The 23,163-nt window shown below is 42.8% G+C and overlaps 1 protein-coding gene across 3 annotated transcripts in view; it reads left to right on the forward strand.

Moving 5' to 3' along the window:
* The window catches only part of ATF6 (activating transcription factor 6), a 75,032-nt gene that overhangs the window by 17,850 nt on the left and 34,019 nt on the right, over positions 1-23,163 (forward strand). Inside the window, exons 10-15 of one of the 3 annotated variants that reach the window (XM_053950779.1) lie at positions 5,551-5,694; positions 6,748-6,837; positions 7,446-7,565; positions 8,992-9,094; positions 10,508-10,572; positions 14,535-14,646. In XM_053950779.1, the coding sequence (XP_053806754.1) occupies positions 5,551-5,694; positions 6,748-6,837; positions 7,446-7,565; positions 8,992-9,094; positions 10,508-10,572; positions 14,535-14,646 (634 nt within the window). Of the gene's footprint in view, positions 1-5,550; positions 5,695-6,747; positions 6,838-7,445; positions 7,566-8,991; positions 9,095-10,507; positions 10,573-14,531; positions 14,647-23,163 lie in introns of all 3 variants that reach the window. The other 2 variants (XM_053950778.1, XM_053950780.1) reach the window with 2 other exon arrangements.

Here is a 23,163-nt window from a genome sequence, read left to right on the forward strand (position 1 = left end):
CTTGAGTAGCAGGTGCTGAGTAGGCTAAAGCCATGTGTCTGGTACCTGTCCAACGTGAAGGGCAGTGACCAACAGCTCACACAGCACTACTTTGGCCTTACATTAGCTTGTTTCCTTAACATTTCTTCCCAGACTCGGTGTGTGCCTCCATTCCAGGGCAGAGTGAGGCAGGTTGGTTGGAACCACTGGTGGCTTGCAGGAGGAGTGGCAGAGGAGCTCTCAAACTCGCGGTGACTGCTTGAAGCATCTCTAAGAGGTGTTCTGAGAGCAGAGAACTGCAGATCATGGGCAGTACTTCAGGGTCAATTTCTTTTCCTCAGTTCATCCGCTCCTGGGCTTTTTTTGCACTTGGTGAAGGATAGAAAAGGATTGGTTTTCTGCTTTTTGCAAGCCTCAGTAGCTTCCCATATGTCTTCAGGAGGCTGATAGGCTTAAATGTGATGTATAGTAAAGCTACATACAAATGATGACAGTCAAATGCCTATTAATTTCTTACTCACTGGTAGAGAGGAACTGGTGAAATGTGAAGAAAAAACTGAGTTGAGTGCAGGAGGCATGAAACAGTGCCATGTTAGCCAGGCCCATGGCTTCTGGCTGCCCATGAAAGATGAAGCCCTCTGGGTGTTTTAGCAGAAATAGCAGAAGCATCGGAAAACATTTGAGGCTCTTAACACTCGTAGTACAGGAAATGTAATGTTTGTGACATTGAAAGAACATGTTTCAGCGCTGAGTTGAGTGTACATTTGTGTTGGAGATGGCCCAAAGATGTAAAACTGCTTCTGCAGCACATCTTTGGTCTTGTGTTGTAGTTTCTCCTCGAAGACAGAAGGAGAAATTGAGAGAAGGACAGGCTGAGTGAATTGGCCATGGGTCTAGGTTCCAGACCTTTCAGTACCTCTCTGATAGGTTGCTGCTTGAATAAAATTTCTTACAAATTACAACTCTGGGAGCAGGAAGGGATTCCTTCCTGTGTCCTCTGCTGATCACAGCCACAAGCTTTGGCAATAAAGGCCAGATAATGGTACAGAGTTTTCCAAGCAAGAAAAAAAAGTGCTCTGGGTGTCAGTATCTGTTTTCTTCCTTTCTTTTCCAGAGGCTTTATTAAAAATAAATTGCTCTTTAAAGCATGCAAAACACAACAAAAATACACGAAAATTACACTTTGGGTAGCTTTCCTCTTCTGCTTCAGAGGAAGAAGGCTGGGCTGCTCTCTCCAGCCCAGTACTCAAGAGAGGGCAGCTCTGGAGCAGCCCTCAGGAGAAGGCAGAGCCTTGCTGTCAGCAGATGGTGCACTCATCAGGAGCAGAAACAGAAATACTTTCCAGAGAGAGTCTGGCACTATGGCAGCCTTGTCTGGAATCAGTTAGGAAGAGGACAAGGTTGGTGTCTCCTTGCAATGTCAACTTTAGCTTGTTGGAAACTTCCCAGTTCATACTCAGAGTTCTGTCCCCAGAAAACTCTTTGTTGTGATACCACGATTGTCTTTCGTCTAAAAATTACTGTACAACTTAAATGTCAGTATTCAAAACTTGAAGTGCACAGGATTTGTTCAGCCAGAAGCACAAATGAAATTTAGTTTGGGCTCCTGGCAAGACTTGCTTTCACATTTATCAAACTGACATTCAAACCAAAGAAGTAAAAATACAGCTAAAATATCAGGTGCTGTTGAATGCCTGGAGAAACCATGGCAGTAGTTCTGCTTTTCTTTCCCTCTTATAATCAAATTTATCTGCACGTCAGAACAAACATCTGCATGAAGTATTTAGTGGTTCTTTCTTTTTTCCCTTGGATCTGGTTTTGCATCTGAAACAAGCCGAGAGCTCAGCCAGCTTGGACAGGCTGTTTGTGGCTTGTGAAAACCCTTTCATGCTCACGGTATCTGGGATGTCCAAATGCAGGCTCTAAAGCCTCGCTAGGCACCCCAGGTGTGTGAGTGAGCCAAACAGGAAAGATTCCAATTTCTAAAAGACTGTCTTGCCCAGTAAAGCCAATTCTCAGCTTCAGTCTTTTTTGACTTTGAATGTGGGGCAGTAACTCACTTCCTGTGATTAGCAGGACATGCACAGGGCAGATATGCCAAAGTGCTCTTCCTTTCCAGCTTCTCATCTTGTAGCTCAACAGGATGAAAAAACTGTTAATGCTTTTGCCATTTGTCATATTAAACCAGTTCTTAAACCAACATGAAAATTCTGTTTTTCTGAAGCTTTCTTCCCTCTGAATGGGATCTTCTACCTTTCTTTTTCACTTTTTCTGGCCTCTTCTGCCTGATGCTTTTAATTGCCCAATATTTACTTCCTCTTCAGTGTCATGGTGCTGGGATCTGCTTTGTAGACCCTTCCTGCTGCTGCTTGTATTGTTGCTGTTCTGCTTGGCATTTGTGAAGCTCAGCATGCCTGAGGTCAGCAGATGTTTCCAGATGCAGCTCTGCAGGACAGGTCCATCATCATCCCAGCTGCTTGAAGGGATTCCTTGCTCCTCAGTCATGCTTTTCCCCCCATATTAATGTTGAAGGAGGAACATTTCTGATAACCCTGTCTCAGACCCTCAGTTACCCACGTGGCAAGGGAAGGCCTTGGAGAAACTGGAGGACATGGACCATTACCTGCACATCCTCTCCTATTTGTTTCCTGAAGATGGAGCCCTATTTATAGACAAACTTCACTAGTGTTCCCTCTGGGGAGAAGGGAAGAGGAAGAAATGATACAACAGAACAACGTCTTCTGTTCAGATGGGGAAAAAACAAACAAAACTAACAAAACTCCCCAAGTAATTAGAAGGTGGAAGTGGGGCAGCATTTCAATTTGTGGGGCTTTTCCTTATCCAGAACTAAAGTTATTTTGGTTTCGGGTCATTGTCACAAACCAGAGGAGCAACAAAGGGGATTTTTACATTTATTTCCTTCAGACACATCTGAGACACTGAGAAGGAACAGTCATATGCAGTGTCCTAGAAAAAGAATGGGAAAGGGGGAATGCAAAAGTGGCCCATATAGCAGAGATTGCTGCTAGCTCTGTTTCAAAAGAAAAATTAAGAATCCTGATAAAGGAAAGGGCATTGGAAAAAATACCCTGATATCATATTTTGTTCTCAAGTTTGTGTTCACATTTTCAGAAGTGGACACCATGATTTATGCCTGTAAGGATGGCAAAACATACTCTGTTCACCTCCTTCTTTGTCTTTTGCTGTTGAAGATATCTTCTTTCAGGTTGAAACATCCCATGCTCAGCTGATGAAAAGACAGAGATATTTTATGCTTGAGAAGAGGGAAAATAAACATTTCCTCTCTTCTAGAGCTGATGCAGTAAATGTGATGTGTGTGGTTTAGAATGGGTGTGTAGCTAAAACAACTAAATCACAGAAAGGAAGATTAGCTGTGCTTGTGGAGCAGTGTGTGTCTTTATCCTTGGTTTGGATTTGTCCCTGTTGTTCAGAGTTCAGGGTGAACTGCAGTAGGAATGAACTGTGTGTGACACTTCACCTTGCCAAGCTGGAACCTGAAATAACAAGAATTGCTTTTGCAGAATGGGACAAATAGGAAGGAAGAAGCATCATTTAAAAAAGCAGTTTGTTGCAGTTCTATCTGCTTAGATTTTTTTCTCAGCTTTAACTAACTAATTACATGGACAGTTTCTCTGGTTCTATGTGTCAATTTGAATGGGAAAGGAGAGAAACAGGATAGGGTAAAACACCAGATCCAGGAGGTCCAGCACCAGACTGGATGGCTGATACACTTCAGGCTGTGGAGAAAGGATTTGCAGGAGAGTTAACAACTTTCAGATCCTCCAGTGGATGTTTGTGGTCTAATGAATAAAGTGCCATGTACTTCTGGCTGTCAGGACTCCAGATTAAGTATAGTAAGAGCATTTCACAGGTGAGTGGCTTCCAGCAGGAACATGAGGCATCCATTTAAGCATCAGCCTTAGTTTTGAGCTCTGGTTCTTGGGCTTGAGACACTGCCAGTTATGCTGATGCTTTTATTGGCAGACAAGATATGTGATCTCATAAAACCTAGTAGGTAGGGGGGATTGGTTCTGTAAAATTGGATAGGCCTGGTGTTGCCTGATAGGAGGTTATGAATAACCATCCAGCATTCTGTGCAGTAGAAGCAATGAGACATTTGGATACCAATGTACACAGGCAATAAGAAAACTGTAAGTGCTTTTCTGCCCACTGGCACAAGTGAAAGCAGAGGCTGTAGCATTTCTGCTGCCCTCATTCCGTGCTGCTGCCTGGAAACCTGGAGGAGAGGAGGCAATCAAAGCAACATCAGCCTGAGTCTAGGATTGTCCTAATTCCTATGGTTCAGAACGTGACACAATTGCTCATAGGGTTACTGCTAATAGGAGTGCAAAAGTGTTGGCAAAAGAGAGGGAATTTCTAGGCAGTTCTGTCTGCCTTCTGCTTAGTTGTGGAGTATTTAATCTGCCCTCCTTGCTAGGTTTTGCCTGCGTCTATTTCTATTTCTTGCCTGTTGTAAAGTGATGCCATGTAAAACCAGGAAATACTCACCTGTGGAGTTTATGCTTTGCTGGACAGGAGGGGTGAGGCATGAGTTAAAATGCACTCTGTGAACTGTTATCAGCATGAATGGCAGGGATCTCATCAGTGGGCTGCATTGCATTTTTATGTTTTCACTCTGTTGCTGCTGCTGATGCTCTGCTGTTGGCAGCCAAGAAGGTTAGGACTTGGGTTTGTAAACATGCATATTTCAGGAAGCAACTGTGTTATGAAAGAGGAAGGCCAGCCTCTGGAGAGGAGAAATTTAAGTATTGCTTCTGTGCTTTTGAGAGTTCTCCCTTGTAGCTCACCCTTCTGAAGATGCAGGTCTGGTACAGCAGTGCTGGGTTGTGTTGCCAGCTCACATGTGCAGTGCTGCTCCCTCTCTGCATGGAGAGCAGCACAGATACTCCTGGCTGGCTGAGCAGCCTCCAGGCCAGGATCCTTCAGTCCATGCCAGCACGCACCAGATCAGGGTGTCTGGCACCATGGCCTGCTGCCCATGGGGCTGTTGGCCCTGCCAGTTGTTCTAAATCCAAGTAGAATTGAACATATTTAGGTTTGTGTACAGTCCTGGTAGATGTCTGGCATAAAATTCCAGGCTTGCAGCTGCACGGAATTTGATAGCTAAGTTTTCCTTACATGTTGTATTCATATAAACTATGTAGATTGTACTTTGAGGCTGATGAAAGTTGAAGTTTAGGCGTGCTTTGATTTGATTGTAGCTAATTTTCTTATCCCTGTAGACCTGGGTTACAAGCAGAGTGTTCTTAGTTTCAGCAGGTGAGGCTTGTGTGAGGGAATGTGAAAACTATAGCATCAGAATCCTTCAAACAATCGTAACTGAAAAAGAGAACAGAAATGCTTTTCTACTGCTTTGAACAATGATATTATAATGACACATCATTTTTTAACAGTAGATATGGCATGAACCTTATCCATGTAATGTAACAGCAGCCAGAAACTTCTCCACCTGAGTAATGCCTTACAGAAAAGTGCCTTGCAGACTTCTTATGTGTGTGATACATTTTGCTATGTTTATTATGTTTTCAGTGTATTCGAAAAGGATCCCAGTGGAGTAGATTCCACTGTGAGTTCTAACCACCGGACCAGAAATCTTCTGGAGTTCTCAGCTCGCCAAGAGTCCAGCACAGCTCAGAAGATACCTGAGGGCATCATTTCTGAGAAGAGTAACAGGTGAGATGAAAACCTTTTACATATTTTGGGTGGCAGAGAGCACTGGTGCTTTTAGCCCTCACTGTCCTGCTCACCTTTTTTGGTGGGTGCTCTTGCTGCTTTTACAGAGTACCTGAGTTCTAAATACAGTGTTTTGAAAGCTTCTCAGTTTGCTCTTCAAATTAATATGGTGTTTTATCTCCCAAAGTACCCAATATATAGAGCTTCAGAAGTGTACTCCTGGCTGTGCTGCACGGTGTTAGGGAAGAGAGCTTATCCACAAGTGCTTGTCACCAAGACTTTCAGGACCTTCTTCAATTCAGATGTTTGCTTTTTTCCTCTGATCTGTATTTTAGCTTGTGTAGTTGTGATAGCTGTCATGTTATCTCTTCTTACTTTTCAATCTGGGGTACTTATTTTCTTAGTTGCTCAAGAGAAGACTGGGGAAGTTCACACGTAAGAACTCACTCTACACTTAGCAGTGTCTTTTTCATTTAAAAAAGTCCATCTGAGTCCATCCCTGTGCTTATCCATTATTTAATTAAATACTGCCTTTCAGGCTTCCTAGATCTCCAGCATGCAGTGCATAAGTGAACATATAATTGCCTCCAGATTGAAGTCTGGCTAATACAGCTCATGTTTTCCCGTTACAAGATCTATCCTCTTAGACTGTCCCTTTCCAGCGGAGTGTTTTGGCTGGTTGAACAAAGCCAGGCACAGATGTGCAGAAAGCCCTAATGTATTTTGCCATGCAGAAAGAAGGCAATAAATCAAGAGCATTTTAAGGCTGTAGCCATGTTGAGGGCTTTTGTATCCTACGTGCTGCATTTCAGACCATGACCTGGGAGACAGAAGAGTGGCGTGGTTCTCTTAGGAGGATGTGCTCATGCCTGTACCTCCTTTTCTTTCACTGTTTCACCCTGGGTTTGGCAAGCTGTGAGCTCTTTGCTGCATATTCTTTATCAGTCCTAGATGCAGTAGAGAGGAGAAGCAGACATGAAGTTGGAGAGAAAGCTGGGAAAGGGAGGGGACTATGAATAAGGCTTTCTTAAGCTCTTATACCTAATTTTTCAGAAAGAAGTTGAGGTTCAGGAGCTACAAGTCTGTCAAAATCAAGAGGACTAAAGCTGTTATGTTGATAGCCTGTCAAGAGAGAAACCTACAGTAGGTATTTGGTGATAAATAGTTAACCTGTCAGGAATTTCTGAGTGTTACGGATTTTTGTATTGAGAAGTACATGCTCCTTTTCACTTTTTATCAAAACTAAGCTAGTTTCTGGAGACAGAGATGTAAATCCTCTCCACTCAGTTATAATATAGTTTGTGGCTGCTCAGTTGTTAAATAGGTTATGGTCTTTCTATCTGCATGGTTTCAGTGGATAATAAATTTAGTATTTCTGTAGCAAGTCTTGCACAGCTTTGGAATGAAAAAGAAAGTTGTGTCTGCAGAGATCACATAGTTTGCATACTTTGAGGAATATTTTACAGACTACATATTCTGTCAATATCTGGCCTTCTTGGGAAGAGATCCAACATCTGCTAATGCTCATCTGTCTGCCCTGCATTGAGAGCTGTCAGCCCCCTTTGAGGGATTGACTACGAACACTGGATGTTTGATAGGAATTGTTACTCACCTGTTTCAGAGGTCTCATGGGAGCAGCTGTAACATTCATGGGTCTGCTGGTGATAGTGCTCATTCTCTGGCTTTGGTCAAAGGGTCATGAAAAAGTTTTTTAAGGGATTTCTTTCTGTGCTTTTGTTGATTTTTCCCAGGTATGACCGTTCTGTATCTGATAACAAAGCACTAATGATAGTCTCAGAAGAACCACTGTTATATATTTCACCACCACCACCACCCTGCCGGCCTCTGATCAACAGGACGGAGTCACTGAGGTGAGAAAACAACCTGTTGTGAGCATTTACAGTTTATTAGGAGTTTATATATAAGCTCTGTGTTGGCTGAGTGCTGCTGGGCAGCTGTGCATGATGCTATTGTCCATTCATGGTGTTTATCCAGTACCTGACCAGTGTCTCTCTTCTAAGTGTGTGCACTGTCCAGTGCTTGCTATCATAAGGACAGATCCACTTGGATCATTTTAATCTTTCCATGATTTTAGTAATGTTTTTCACCACTCTCTTTGCACACTGGTCATTTGCAATAACCAAATAACAATTTTCTGATTGTTTGGGTGGTTTTCACGACTTAAAAAGAGAAATCACTTCATATGTAGGAGTGTTAATGGTATGGAAATCAAGTCCAGCTAAAAGCCTTTCTCAACTGAGTTACATAAGAAATGGTCTTCTGTTCTTCAGCTTCTGATAGAAGCAGTCTGAACCTGACACTGCAGATGTTCTTTGTTCACTGTTAGAAAACACCTAGCTCCACTTTTTCTGTGGATATGAGTCACTAACCTTACCTCCATTCTCTTTGTCTGTTCTTTCTCTCAGATTTTTTTTGCCAAAATTTATCCTTAATCAGTAATTTCTCTTGAATTGATCAGCTTTTCATTTTAAATTTCAGTAGTTCTTCCAGTAATTTCAAAATTACTGTTCGCTGGGCAAAAGAAAGGACTGTATCTATTTTATGTGGGAACACCCATGAATCTAGTACTTTATAGATAAATCTTAAAATTGTATTTTCTTTCTGTGGTATTAAAAATAAGTTATCCTCAGGTGAAATAATAGCAATTTTCAGTGTCTATGATGCCTTGTGGTGGCTACCTAGAACAGAGGCTAGACAAGATTAAGAGAATAAAAGCAGGTATTTATTAAATTTATTTAATAAATAGGCAATCGGTAATAAATAAATTTATTTAATAAATAGATAAATAAATAAAAAGCAGGTATTTATTTATTTATTACCTTCAATAGGTATACCTTGGGCAGTCAAAGCCCAGCCAGGGCCTACACCCAAAAATGGACGACAGGTCGTGGGTTTTCATACTTTTATAAGTTTGGTCCATTTGCATATTGGGGGTTAATCTTCCAATTACAGCTTCAGGTAATGAAGTAATTTACCCCAAGTTTGCACCTCCCCAGCTCACTTTTGTTTACATTTCTCAGGGCCTGAGGCAGTGAGGTGTCCTTGATTCCCATGCCTAGAGAGGAATTGTTGTGTCTGACCAAAATGGGAAGACAATAGCCAACACTCCATATGGAGTTTAGAGCTATACGCTGAAGAACTGCAGGATTACAAATAGATGAAAAATAGAAAGCTAAAATCCTAAGGCATCATCTATATGGCAGCTAAACTGTTGTGTGATGCTAAACCATTGTGCCAGTGCTGTTTGCAGTCTGTGCTGATGCTGTGCTTTCCCAGGCTGACTCACGAGCTGCGAGGATGGGTGCACAGGCACGAGGTAGAGCGCACGCGGTCCCGGCGGCTGAGCAACAGCCAACAGCAGCGAGCGCGAGCGCCGCAGGTGTGTGATCAAAAATTCATTCCATGGAACACTCTCCCTCACCTCTTGTGCTCGGCATCATAGACAAAAGTGCCCATCATGCCTGTAATTAGGGCAGCCAACACATCCTATTTTAAATTGGTGGGTTTGGTTGATTACTATGTTGTTCAGATTTGTTCTTCCATTCCTGCTCTTGGATTCAGGGTTTTGAATTTTTTTAGCAGCCATCAAAACACGATCAGCATTTTCTAAAATTAAATCAATCGTTATCCTTTTTATGGCTTCTCTGTAAAGATAAGCAGTTCCTTAATGGAGAGAAATATAGCCTACAGCACATTCATCTGACTCACTGTTAAGGGTGACAGCTGATTTGTTTTGTTGAAGTATTTCTATTGTTTAAATTTTTGCTAGAGGGATTGCGTTTTTTTTTTGTATGACTACAGAATTATGAGACTTGTGCTCATATTTCCATTTTTTTAAAATCTCTTTTATCTACGTGGCATACTTATATCAAGGCTGAAATTAAGACAATGAATTTCCCAAGTATTTAAATTGATTAGGCGTAGTAATGTTGCGGCGGGCGGTTGTCCAGAGTGCCGCGACGTTCTAGAAGAAGTGCCTTGAAAAAGACACCTCGGGGGCACAGGCACGTCTGTGCTCACACCGGGTGATTGCAGCTCTTCTGTGATCCCGGCGACACAGGAGAAGAGACGGGGCTTTCATGTGGGGTTCCAAGGACAGCCTTCATTGAGTTTCTTCCTCAGAGGAGTCCAGGGACAAAGAGCCACTCAGGCAGGGAAAGCAGGAGTTTATATAGGGATCTCGAGGGGCAGGACAGAACACCAGGGCCAATGGGATGAGGGCACAGGGCTGGAGCAGGGGGGCAAGGCCAGTGGGGTAGGAGAAATCAACATACAGTTGCAAAGGGCTCTGGAGGCAATTTTCTTGCTCTCCCTTACCAAAAGGGTTGTAGCTCAGGGGTTGGCCCTCCAGGGGCGTGTGGTAGGCTTTCCTTTTGCTGGTTCTCCGGCCCCCACATAGTAACAGCTTTCAAGGAATTGAGCATTACAATGTGGGAGAGTCTGCGGTTTTCTAGAAAAGAAGTGTTGTGTATTAAACTTCAGATCCTTCTCACCGGTGTCCCAATGTGGTAGAATATTTAGAAATGTTGTCTATGGTGCCAAGCTCCCTTTCTTGTCTCTGAATGTTGACTTCCAATTTGGCTGTATTAAAATCTTGCTGGTTTTGTTGTTACAGCTTGATTGATGACCATTTCAGTTTCTCATGTTTCAGTGGAAAAATGTACATTTCTGGTGCAGGGCACTGACTGACCTCTGCCCCCCATTCTGTGTGTTGTATTTAATGTAGTGACAAACCACGGAGTTGCTTATTGTTTTCACTTTGTGTCATCTTCTCTTTTTACCCCTTTTTCAGAGCTCCCTCAGTGACAAAGCAGATTCCCAGCTAATGGCCATGCCTTACACAGACACCAGTCTCAGGTAAGGCAGAACAGCTCCTTTGTTATTGCTTCCTACTTAATAAAATAGTTTTTCACCAACAGTTTGTAAAGAATGCCCATTTTCATCTTCTCAGGGTTCTTAAGCCAAATACAGCTACTTTTCTTGGTCTAATTCTGTCCCTTAGCAAATAACTGCTTTTGATTATTTATATTACACTTCAAAGGACCTCTGTATCACAGCTGCACTCTTCCAGGGCTTTTCTAGCTATGAATTTTAAGAAAATCCTTGCTTTGCTCTCCAGAATCCCTTTCCAAACAGATTTGACTATTTAGGGAAAAACAGGGGGAACTGACTTTGGACTCTGAGAACATCATTGGTTTCTAAGAAGGTTTCAAAGAGCCGTGAGTCTGGTAAGGAAAAGGTTTCTCTCATTATCTTCAAGAGTAGAGCTGTTATAGCTAGCACCAAATTATTATGATGAACTTAAAAGTTCATTGTATCTCATTTGCATTCTTTGTCTCCATCTGCTGACTTTTCTCTGGTGATTATTGGAGCATGTTTATGGATTGTTTCCTGATGTCCCCTGTCCACCCCTCCTCATAACTGTCCTGTCCCTCTTCCCTGGTGACTGGAAGTACTGGACAGAAAATATTTAGGAAACAAAATTTCTCTCTCCTGATCCCTGTGTGAAACTGTTTAGGAGGCTGTCTGCTTTGAAGTGCCAAAGAGGAGTGTAAGAGCAGAATGGAGTATGGAGGGGACTTTTGGTGAGAACACCACCTGAAATGGTGCTGTGGGAAGTAAGACAGTTGTGGCCTGTTTGCATTGCTGCTTTGGAAACAGTATCAGTGTGGAGGAAAAGAGCAAGCTGCAGGCAAATGTTACAGAAAACAGGCAATTTTGATACATCTTGACTTACACAAAAAAAAAGAGAAAAAGCCTTTTGAGTTCTACAGGCAGATGAAGGATAGTTGTTTCAACTGAGCACTGATGAACAAGCTTCATGCCATAAAACAGTTTAATATACATGCTTGCATTACCCTTGAAAAAATTATCAGGATTATTGGAAACAGTGTGAAACATCATGCAGCTCAGCATCGTTGTGCTCTGAAGGAAGTGAGATTTTTTGGGGTTTTTTCAGATTAAGGATGTTTATATGAACAGGACCAGTGAGCCATGGCAGCTGCATGCTAACACTGTTCTGGAACTGCTAAGAACATGAAACAGATTTCCAATTTCTCTCAGAGCCACCAGCTACTAGCTGCTCTATGAAATCATAGAATCACAGTGTAGTCTAGGTTATAAAGGACCTCTGGAGATCTCTAGTCCAACATCCTACTCAAAGTAGGCTTAACTTCAGGTTTACTGAATGCCTCTGTTAGAAGAGATTATTAGATTACATCTCCATTGTAATCTCCATTAAGAAGCTGAGGATTGAAAAGAATTTCAGGGAAGTCAAAGCAGTGGAGGAGATAAATTTAAGATGATTTCAAAGAAAATCATCAACACCCCTCAGCTCCTTATAGTCTGTGTAGCTTTCTTCAGAGGTGATTTTGTTGAGGGCTTATGTAAGAGTGTTTCTTAAGGCTTCAGGTATCAAAATGAGACTCTCCAGTTATTTTCCTAAGTTTTGCACTATTAAGATTGTGGTTCTTGATGCATAAAGCACTGTGTCCTGCAACATCCCAGGGCTCTGTGATGCATAACAAGCAGTATCCTTCAGAGTTTTGAAACAAAAGTTCTATTTATCTCCCAATAAATGGCCAGGTTCAGCACCATTGTTTGGGATGCGCAGTTTAATATGGTACTTTCTTGTAATATGCAAAGGTGTTACTAAAACAACTGATAGTTTTGCACCCGGTTTTGGTTCTGGAGTTACTGCCTCCCTTCGATGGCGCGGTCCATCGCGGTTATCGGCAGATGCAATGTCCTACCTTGTAACGTGTCCTAGCGTGCACCACAGCAGTTGAGACAGCCATGATACAGAGTGATACAGAGTGTCATCATACAATTTCAGAAAGCTTCAACACATACCGAGTAATACAATACCACATCAGAAGGCTTCAGGTGTCTGCCCATGCAGAGTGACATCACTTCAGAAGGCTGCAAGCATTGCCCCTCTTGTTCTTTAGGCCAAACTTTTATACCCCTCATTGTTCATGCATTGTACCTGTGTGCCCTCTGTTCCCTTCTGAGATTGGTCAGTACCCCTGGGCACTCCATGTCTCATTGCTTTCAGTACTGGTCACTTGCTTTTCACAGTTGTAGCCCATTAGGGGTGAGGCTTGGCCACAGCCCCATTCCCAATTAGCACAAACTGTGTACCTACAGTAATCCCCTGGTATTGCTGGTGTTCGATGTGTTACATGACCAGGAGAGCTTTGGAAAGGCCCTGTGGTTTCCAAGTGCTTTGGGGCAGTTTTGTCCTCTGGCTGGTTTTCAGGTCTTGTTGTGTCCCAGTGGAGTGTGGGCGAGCACAGAGCTCTGTGTGCCCCATGTTAGCTCTCAGGATGTGTTGTACGAGCAGCGCTGTGCCTTTCATCACAGCCAGCTCCAGGGCTGGTGCCTTTCATCACAGCCCAGCTCCAGTGCTCCATCTCAGATGTGGTGCCTTTCATCACAGCCCAGCTCCAGAGCTCCATCTCAGGAGGGGCTTGCTGGGCCTGGGTATTTCCGTGGATGAGTAATCGAGCTCAAATTAGCTCCAGTCTTTGATTCCTGTGTGTGAAGGACAGGAGCCGATTCCTCTCGTGCATAGTGCTGCAGAAAGGGATGTGTAGAGTAGAGCTGCCTGCTCCTGATCCCCCAGGACTCACACCCCCAGTCCTATGAAAGGGCAACTGGCCTGGCAGCTGCAGTCTTCTGCTTGCAACAGGACTCAGTTAGCAGTGGAAGAGAGGATGGTGACGGCCTGCTATTACTGCTGCTTGAGAAAATCTCTTGATGATAGATTTGTGCCTTGTTATATTTTAGAAACATACTAAAATCATCTAAATTAGCCCCCTTAGTTCAAAACCTGGGTCAACAGAAGACAACTTGGGAGGGGAGGGATGCCTGGTCAGTGTCCTTGCCACAAACACACAGTGCTATTAGAGTGTGCTATTAGAGTGGAGGAAATTAAAATGACAGGTTGAAGGTCCAGCTAATGGTTTCCCTCAGTGCAGCTTTCCAGTGTGATTAAATAAGTTCTTTTGGAATGGAATTGGGGAAGTATAAATGATAGCAGTATATGCTAGGAATTTCTCACCTTTCCAAGATAAACAGTGGATAAGTACCATGATTGTAGGACTTGCCAGTGTTTTGGCTTGGAATGAGCATCTTTTCCCTGTGTCTCATATGTGTAAGATGAGAACCGTGTAAAAGATAAGCCAGAATTATGTGAATATTTTATTTTTGCTCCTCTGTCTAAACTGAAATCAAGAGCAAACCTTGGAGTTGACCAGGGGAGAAATTTTTGAGCTGACCAGAGGATACAGCAGAAAAAAAAGAAAAGAAAGGCGGGTGAGAAAGAAGGTGAATTTGTCATTTGACAGTAAATTAAAAACTCTGTTTATGCTTAACTTTGTACTTCTTTCAATTTCAGTGGTTTGAATTCTTAGCAGTAAGAGAAAATTATTTCATTACTAAATAGTTTGGTATTTTATTTCAGAATGACATTTTATCCTTAAATTTATTTTCAGAAGTCATCACAATTTTTCAGACACTTCAGGTTGAAACTTTTTTTTCCTGTTGAGCTAGCAAACAGGTTTTTGCTGGCCTCAGAAGCATGAACAAAAACAAATCTGGAAAACTTTGTCACAATAAGACCTTTGAAACACCTTGAACTTTCAAAAAGTACTGAGTAGTTTCATTGTCTACACCTGTGTTCTGTGTTCCTCAAGCTTCTCTCAGTGGATGAAGAGCTGCAGTTCCTTTAAAAAGCAGGTCTTCAAAGTCATTGTCTCACTGAAATTAACTGTCTTGTCTAAAATAATTACCTTTGCCCTTCTTTATTTCAGCAGGAACTCAGGGAATGAGCTGCAAGTGTATTATGCCTCTCCAAGGAGCTATCAAGACTTCTTTGAAGCAATTCACCGAAGGGAAGATACGTTCTATGTGGTGTCATTCCGCAGAGTAAGTGTAGCAGGGGCTGATACTGGCCTTTTACACACGTCCCTAAGACTGCTTCTAGCAGAGATACCAAAGATGACTTAGCCAAGATTGAAGGTAAATTTGTTTCTTCTGAAGTGATGCTTCTCTGTGTCCTCTACAAGTAACATGGCCTGATCATGGTCTTTGCAAAACATGCCCCATCACATTGGGAATGGAAAGAGCTTTGCAGGAAACATTGTAGGCCAGGGCAAGACAGCCCAAAATTGCATGAACCCTGTGGTTAAACACACGTTAGAACTACTTAATAGGGGTACAAACCTTCTGTGCTTCTGGGTATAGGAACAAATATACCCTCTGCATAAATTATTACTGTTAGCACAATGCAGTTTCTGTATTCTTCTAGAACTCTTACATTTGTAGCTTTATGTGTCACATATTGCAGCTGTACAGGACTGTGTGCAGGGCCACAATTTTTCTGCTGTTTTGTGACTTGTAAGTTGACACAGATGAGCAGGTCTGCTATCTATGCTGAGATACAGCAGAGGCTTGTGCTGCAGCTTTGTCAGGCACAGCCTCACATCTGCAGCACAGTTAGTGATGGTAAAAGCTGTTCCAAAATGGAATTTCAGGTGTCTGATGGCACTTTCTGCACTGCAAGCACGACTAGTGTCGAAGCCAGGACAGCTGCAGCAGTGAGGAGCTGGTTGGGACCTGGTGGTAGAAATGATCAAGGCAGACAGACAGTGGTTGAAACACCAACCTGGAGTTGGAGGAATTTCTTCCTCCCTTTTGCAGAGGTCTTGATGAATCATCAGATTCATGTCTATAATGCACATTTGGTTGACCCTGGGCCTTGCTGAGCCTCCTGCCCTGCCATTTTGCAGTCGTGTTGTTAGATGAGAATTGTTCTGTGCATGTTCACACCCAGCTGTGATCCTCCCAGGACCGTGCAAAGCTCCATTTGTTTCCTCTTCATAGGAGTGTCCCAAGAGGGGTCCCGAGGTAGTGGGGTGCCAGTAGTGGCCACAGCAGCAGCTCACCCAGCTAAAACCCGTTCTGTGTAAGAGCACACACATCAGCACAGTTTGTTTAAGCAGTTCCTGTGTTGTCATAACTACCAATCTATGGATGCCATAGGTACATAGGTAATACAGCCCTGTTCCACCTGGTACACAGCAAGTTTCTTAATTTGTGAGATGCACGTCTGTAGAAAAGGTTCAGGCAAAATAAAAACAGCAGTGCTCTTCTTAGTATTAAGGTTTTATGCTGAGTAGAAATATGAGATGAGTTTCCAGTCTTGGGATTACTGGGTTGTGTCACAAGGCTGGAATTTTGTTATTAAATGCTTGGCATGTTCTGCTGTTCTTTCAGCTAGCAACACAAATATAGCCAGCACCAGGCTCCACATATCCTGAAGATGAGGAGAAGGGAACAGAGAATAAAAGTTTTCCTGGAAACTCTGAATACAAAGCAGAGCAGTGTTTGTAGAGTTCTGCGCTTGGGACCATTGCTCCAGCCCACATGAATGCATGAACATGTCCATAGGTCCTGTTTACACTGTTGGGTTAATGACCTGGAAGTTATCAGCTCTCATTTCAAGTCACAGAGCTGTCCTTGGAAACAGTGTGCCCTGTGCCACAGAATCCCTACAGCTTGCTCTGCTCTCTTGCAGGGAGAGGTGCCTGGGCCTTTTAAACCCATCTATGAAGTTTATTTGGTTGCAAAGCTTTTGGTATTTCTGTTTTATGAATGAAGTGTCCTCAAATAGAAGTCAATTTCATGCATTACCTCATTTATTGTTTTAACAGGGCAAACCTGATCTAGCAGCAAGCTCTGCCCTGAGGCACTTTTCAATGACTTGCTTAGATTCTTTTGTGAGTTCAGAAGAAAGGAGTCCTGCACAGCCGAGGGGTGCCATCAGCAGGGCTCCAGCCTGGGAGGTGCCCTTTCACTTCCTCCGGGGGATTGCTGACTTCATTTTCTCTGGACCACAGCTCCCTTTTCCCTACTGGTTAGGAGCTGCAAGAGGACTGATTCCTCCCCAGTGCTGTCCCACAGTTCACTTGCGTTGTTTGCTCTTGTCCAAGTGAGGAGCCAAGGCCTGGAGATGAAATGTTTAGTTCTCCTCTCTCGCTGTTTGCCATGCAGACACTCCCACATACTTCATAAGCTGTTACAGCCCTGTAACATAAAAAACAGAACAAGAATCATGTAGTTAAAAGTTGCAGGGAGTGGGTGGTTCTGGTTGTTGTGCTCCAAGTGGAAGGTGGAACTGTGGATCTCAGGAGTTCCCTTCCGCCTGATGTCCCTGGATCTTCTGTCCCCATTTCCTGCTCTGCAGCCTCATAAACCCTAGCATTTCTCCTGGATGCATGTGATAAAATGGAACATTTTTGTGTGTTCTCAATTGCACTGCAGGAGCTGTGCCCTGAGTTCCTTGGATTTTCTTGAAAACGGGATTTGCTAGGGCTACTCCTGTCTCTTACATGGTAGGACTCAGCCAAGACTTCTGGAAGTGCAGAGTTGGGAAGCAAAGCTCTTGCACACTGCATGTTCTTCTGGTGATGCTTGCTACCTGTAAGACTGAGATTCCCATGATCTCATTGATTTTACTTTCTTTCCTTGTCTTGGAAGGCTTGCAGTCTGCATTTTTACAGTTGAGGTTTATGTGGGTTTTTTTTTTTTCCTTTTTAAGGAGGAGAGAGGAAAATAAAGTAGCATTTGGATCAGCTGAGTCCATAGAAGAAGCAGGGCTTTTGCTCTGGGTCAAAAGAAATTAATTTGTTGCTATTATCAGGGGAATCTGTAATGTCATTTTAAACAAGAAGAGTCTGCTGCTCTGCCAACCCCCTTGATTTCTGCTCTGTAATGTCTGTGACACAAGTCTGCTTGATGTGTCCTGAAAGCGCAGTGGAGTGTGGATACAAAAGCCCAGCTGGTGGATCTGAGGTGCTCTGTCAGCAGGGAGGAAGCACCTGGCTGGCTCTCTCTGAGCCTGGCACCCACACAGCTCCCTGCCAGAGCTCACGTCTGGTTTGCCACAGAGTACTCAGGCCTTGCGATTGTTCCTAGAATTACCTGAATAGCTAGCTTAGTTTGAAAAGTAATTAAGTAAAATCATTGGAGAAAACAAATCCCACCCACTTTACTTTGGCCTGTTAATGCTGCTTCAGATCATTCCACCCTTGTGTGGTTAGGATCAGAGTCCCCACAACTTGGAGTGGTTAAGCAGTAGATTTCACCATCCTGGAAGGTTCACTCATGACCCTTTGGATGACATCTCTGCGGGCTTATTTAAGGACAGGGACATTTTTTAGGGTAAGAATGTAATTACGGTTCTTAAGGAAAACACAGTTTAAAGTTTAAATCACTTGGGAAATTCAGAGGACTTCTGGCATTTCCTTTCACTGCTTTCTCTATTTCAAAGCAGAAATATCTCCTAATGTCACAGTTTGCCACTTGTATTTATTGCAGTGCATATAGAGTATCTTACAGTAGATTGTAGTAAAAAGTAGATATTAAATGGTTTCTGTTTCTTAGAGCAAGAGTGATGCTGGCCCTATGGAAATCAATGGCAAAGCCTTTACCAACTTCTGTAAGACCAGGAACATGCTTTATATATTTCTGCTTCAGTGCCATAAACCATAGAGCTTCAGGGAAACCTCTTATTATGAAAGTAAATTTCTGGTCCTATGAGCCAACATCTGCAGTAAGTATTTAACAGATTTTCAAGTTCTGCAAACAAGTTTTTGCTGAAATTATTAAGCCAAATTTCAATCAGAACTTTTGTTCTTTCTTTGTTTGCTAGGAATAAAAATGTCTAGGTTGTGATGTGCTTCTGTTGGTAATAAGCCTGTGCTGTGCTAATTGTATTTGAGATGATATAATTGTATTTGGGATGATCTGTTACTTTCAGGAAGCAAAAGATTATAAAGCCTGGCTTTGACGTGCTTGTGCAGCAGCAGTTTGCTGTGCTGCACACACAGCTGGCAACAATAATTTGAATGTATCAGAGAGCTTGAGGCGGGTTCCAGCTCACTGCACTGCTGATGCCATCGCCATCCTGTAGGGAAAACTGCTTTAGAAGAAGTTGGCTTCAGATGATGTTTCACAGCCAGAAATTCAGTCCTAACATCTATTTTCCTCCTACTTGTTGCACTTGACAATGGGTGGTTTTTACTGAACATGGAGTTTTCTGCTGTTGATTTTTTTTTTGCGTATTTCTGCAAATTGGAATGTGTAATTTGGTGTTTCATTCAGATGAATTTATTAGACCCACATAGTCCTGCTGCCCCTAGAGATAGGGCAGCTATTCTGTATGTTTGAGTCCTGTGGATTTACAACTGCTGCAAGTTAACATGCAGGTTTTTGAAAGATTTTACAAACTGCCCTTTTTCCTGTAGAGCCCGACCTTAGGTAGCTGTTCAGAGGAAAAAGGTTACTTTATCCCAGGATTGTAGGATTTTTAGATCTTGTCCTATATTTTATAAATATGCTGAGAATGATATGTGATAAACAAACTGAGGCTTAGGGCGTAGTATCCATGATAAAATTGTCTGTCCTTTTCAAAGCAGAGGTCACCCTTTAGCCTGTCTTCTCTGTGAGGCTAATTCTTGCCTCTCTGGGAGAATCTGAGGAAGCAAACAGTATGTGTGATTGTGCTTCAGCATGCCCTGAAGCTCAGTGAGTCAGCCTCTGTCAAACTACAGCTGTATTTGACTGTCAGATTTGAAAATCCATTATGAAAACCTCCTGTTTCCATTGAATTGTCGATAGTGAAAATTAAGTCTGGCCTGTTGTATTCTTTGTCACAAATTCCCTCTTTTCTGGCCAGACTTTGGATTCTTTCTGTGTCAGGGAATTTTCTCCTTCCAAATCCCTGGTGTCCATATGAAAACACTAAAGCAAGCTTTCTTTCTGGTGTTTCTTGAACTATCTTGCTTTCTGATATGGAATATTTCAGGTAGGTGGGGAGGAGGTAGAGGCGACTTTCAAAGGGACGGAGAGGTGGTGGGGGGAAGGTTTCTCTGTGCTCTTTCTGTTACTCAGCGGGGGAAGATGTTGCTTTTGATAGCATCTTAGAGCTTAGTCTGAAAACCTCCAGAGAGAAATCTTAATAATCTAAAATGAAGACTAAAATATTATGTTGGTCTATAGAACACAAATGGCCTCACCTCTGTCCTGGGATTCTCAAAATACTTGTGTATGCGAACAACACAGCTGCAAGTTAGGTAAAAGGATGCTCAAAAGAAGTTAATTTAGGTTTGCAGCTAAAGACCAACAGTTCTTTAAAAAGTGTTTCTATCAGCACCTTCTCCTATTTTCCAGAAAACCTGACTATGTCATCATTTGTCACTGAGGACATCCTTTGGGGGACGAAGCAGCAAACAGCTCTGTGTGTGCTGTGGAGAGCAAGCAGCCTGAGAGGAGGGGGAAGAGAAGGAGCAAGCAGTGAGACATCCCAGATGTGTGGGGGTGGAAGCCAGAGAGCAGCAGCCACGAGTGGCAGCTGCAGTGCAGCATCTCCTGCAGCCTCCTGGCTCAACCAGCTGCAAACAGGGGGTAGGAGGGACCAGAACAGCATTGCAGAATGGTGTTTCTGAGAAGGGAAGTAATGCCTGTCCCAGCAACTGGGGTTTTGTTTCCTTTGTTCTGTTCTTAGCTCCTGCTTGGAGAGCTTCTCCTACTTGGGAATCTGTCCCAAGGCATTTTGGAAGCAAAGTCTTAGTCACTCTGATTTTTATCTCTTTGGGTCCCTTTGAACCCCACTGTCCTCTAAATAAAGTCGAGAATTGATGTGGTGTTGAGGACAGATGTATAAGCAGAGGCAGGAAAGTCAACTTGAATATGTCTGGCATGAAGCAAAAGCTCCTCTTGGATTTTGTGTGTACAGTCTTGATTCGTTTGCCTTCTCCATGGTTGCTGGAACCTCATGAATCATATTAATACCGTCACTGAATTTCTTTACACGTCCCAGATCTAACTAATACTTTGTTATTTTTAACCTAGTGTTTGGAAGGACAACATACACTGCAGATAATTATAGTGAAAATAAAACATGCTGCAAGAAATGTCTCCAAAACCCAAAGCGGTTGCAGGGAGACATGACCAGTAATAGCATACATGTATTTAAAATGTGCTGTATGCTTGAGAGACAAAGAGCTGTGGGCAAGAGGAAAGGAAGATTGTTGGGTTTGGAAAACCTCTGTAAAAGACCCAGTGCTTATGAAATTGGTGTGGACATAGGCTAGAGAAGTATAATTGAGAAGCGTGGGAGGAAGATGTGATTATACAGTGGGAATTGTCTCAGTAAAGGAATGATGGCAGTATTTCACTTAATGAGGGTACAGAACAGCACTAATAAGAGTACAGAACAGACAATTGCTACCAACAAAGTGAGCAGGAGCACAAGTTTATCCACAGACAATTAATTTGTGTTCAATCAGAGCATGTGGTAAAAATATGGAGCTCTGAAACAGTTCCCTTCCTTCAGGAAATAACCCAAGTTCAATAATGCATTAATAATACTTATGCCAGATAATAGTACATCTTTCTTTAGTGATAGCGTGGTATTCATTAAAGAAAATTTTACTCAGATTATTCTGAACAGTTCCCAAAAGGGAATGATGGGCTCTTGCTTATGATCTGTAGCAGTATTTAATTATGGGACCGATGCTGATTGAGCCCTAACTGTACAGAGACATAAATGATACCTTCACCTCTGGAACTGCAGTAGCGAGTAAGACACTGACTTGCATCTGGTAGGAATGAGCTGCTTGAAGAAATGACCTTTGTGATACTTCGTTTGCCTTGAATGACAGTACATGCAGAGAGCACTTTAAAGTACCCATGCTTGCTTTCTTGGTTGAACTTCACACTTCCACAGCTTCGGACTAGTGATATTTTTCTGTTCATTTTCTGGTTTTATATCTGACACTCTAGAGTCTGTATAAAAGTAAAGCACACAGAAGAGAGTTGGGTTTGGTTTCATTAGTGTCCTACCTTTTAGTGAGTATTAATCATTACAGTATTACATTTGAGACCATTATTTAAAATCATAGGCACACATTTAGAGTTAATTCTGGTCAGATGAAGTTATTTGCTTCCAGGTGGAATTAATCCTTTTGCAAGATTTTTAGCTGGACAGCACACAAAGCTTATTTTATGAAGTAAGAGCCCAGGTGCCATTAATGAGTGTGTGCAGATTATCATCACCTCCCACTGGACCAAACAGAACTCTTGCAGCTTCCAGATTTTATTTTTAAATAGCTGACACTCCTAGGACAATAAGTGTGATAGAATTCACTGTACATTTTTATCTTTGAAGTGGCTTTGAAACTGCTTGAAAGTGGAGCATAAAACTTGTTTTCAACTTCTGGATCTCCTAGTTGGATCTATCTACTGGAATGGTGATAGGTGTGAGAAGAGACCGTTTTGCCTCATGCCTGGCACGGCTTGCTCCTCACCCTGCAGTTGGATAAACTCCAGTTTTGCCAGCACATTTGATAGAGACTGTCAGGCTTTGAGTTTGTGATTAAGAATTCAGAATGCCGTGGGCTAAGCTATGAGATCCTTCACACTGGAAACCACTGTTCAGGAAATCCTCTTTGTGTTTTGATTGCAAACATTAAAATGTGCCTGTGAATAATTCTGGCACTTGAAAGTGTTTTTCATGGAGAGAAGGCAAAGCTGTGCAGGAGGCAGGTGTGCACAGCTCGAGCAGTGTTGTTGCAGCGTGAGGATGCTACGGAGGAGTGGCCTGCCTGCTAAATGCCATGGGCCACTGCCCTTGGAGCTGCTTGGCAAAGGGCCACCAAGTATTGCACAAATGATTGCTATTGTTCCTTGGTTTTGTGACTATCCAAAACAAGGCTGGAAGCGTCAGCTGTCTCAAAGAGGGTTATATCCAGTATGAGGAAAGTGGTCTGAGCTGTGCTCAGAGTGTGGGAAGGTGCACAGGCCTTCCTCTCAGGATCTGAGTCCTGCCAGGCTCCTGTGTGTTAAACAGTGCTCTCCTCTGAGACTCTAGAAGTGCACATTCCCAAGCTGTTCCTCAATGTGGAGATTCTTAGGTTGAGTCACTTCTTAGCATCTGGGAAGCCCTTGTTTAATCTCCTTTCTAGGAAATCAGCGTGGAGCTCTTCTCCTCTCTAAGAGCAGTCCTGAGCACTCAGACCTGCAGTTTTTCATCAGGCGCTCAGTAGGTAATCAGTGGGCAGGTGTCTCCAGGAAAAGGTGGCTGAAAAGAAACCAATCTGCTGTCTCAGGTGATGTGGGACCAGCATCTCCAGAAGGGCATCTCCTTAACATCAGGGAAGTAACACTGTGGGTTTCTCTTTACTTTTGCTGGTCCATATGTTTGGCATTTGCTAACCAGCTGTAAGCCTTAACTCTCCAGCAGGCAGCAGAGGTGCTGCATAGAATCCAGGCATGAAGTTTCCTTTCCTTCTACCTTCTTCCCACTCAGTTTCTGAAGTGCCAACATAGAGAAACATGTACAAAAATGAAATTAGACATGAGCATGCTGTTATTTGGAGA

The sequence above is a fragment of the Vidua chalybeata genome, chromosome 9, assembly GCF_026979565.1.
Source record: "Vidua chalybeata isolate OUT-0048 chromosome 9, bVidCha1 merged haplotype, whole genome shotgun sequence".
Taxonomy (NCBI): Eukaryota; Metazoa; Chordata; class Aves; order Passeriformes; family Viduidae; genus Vidua; species Vidua chalybeata.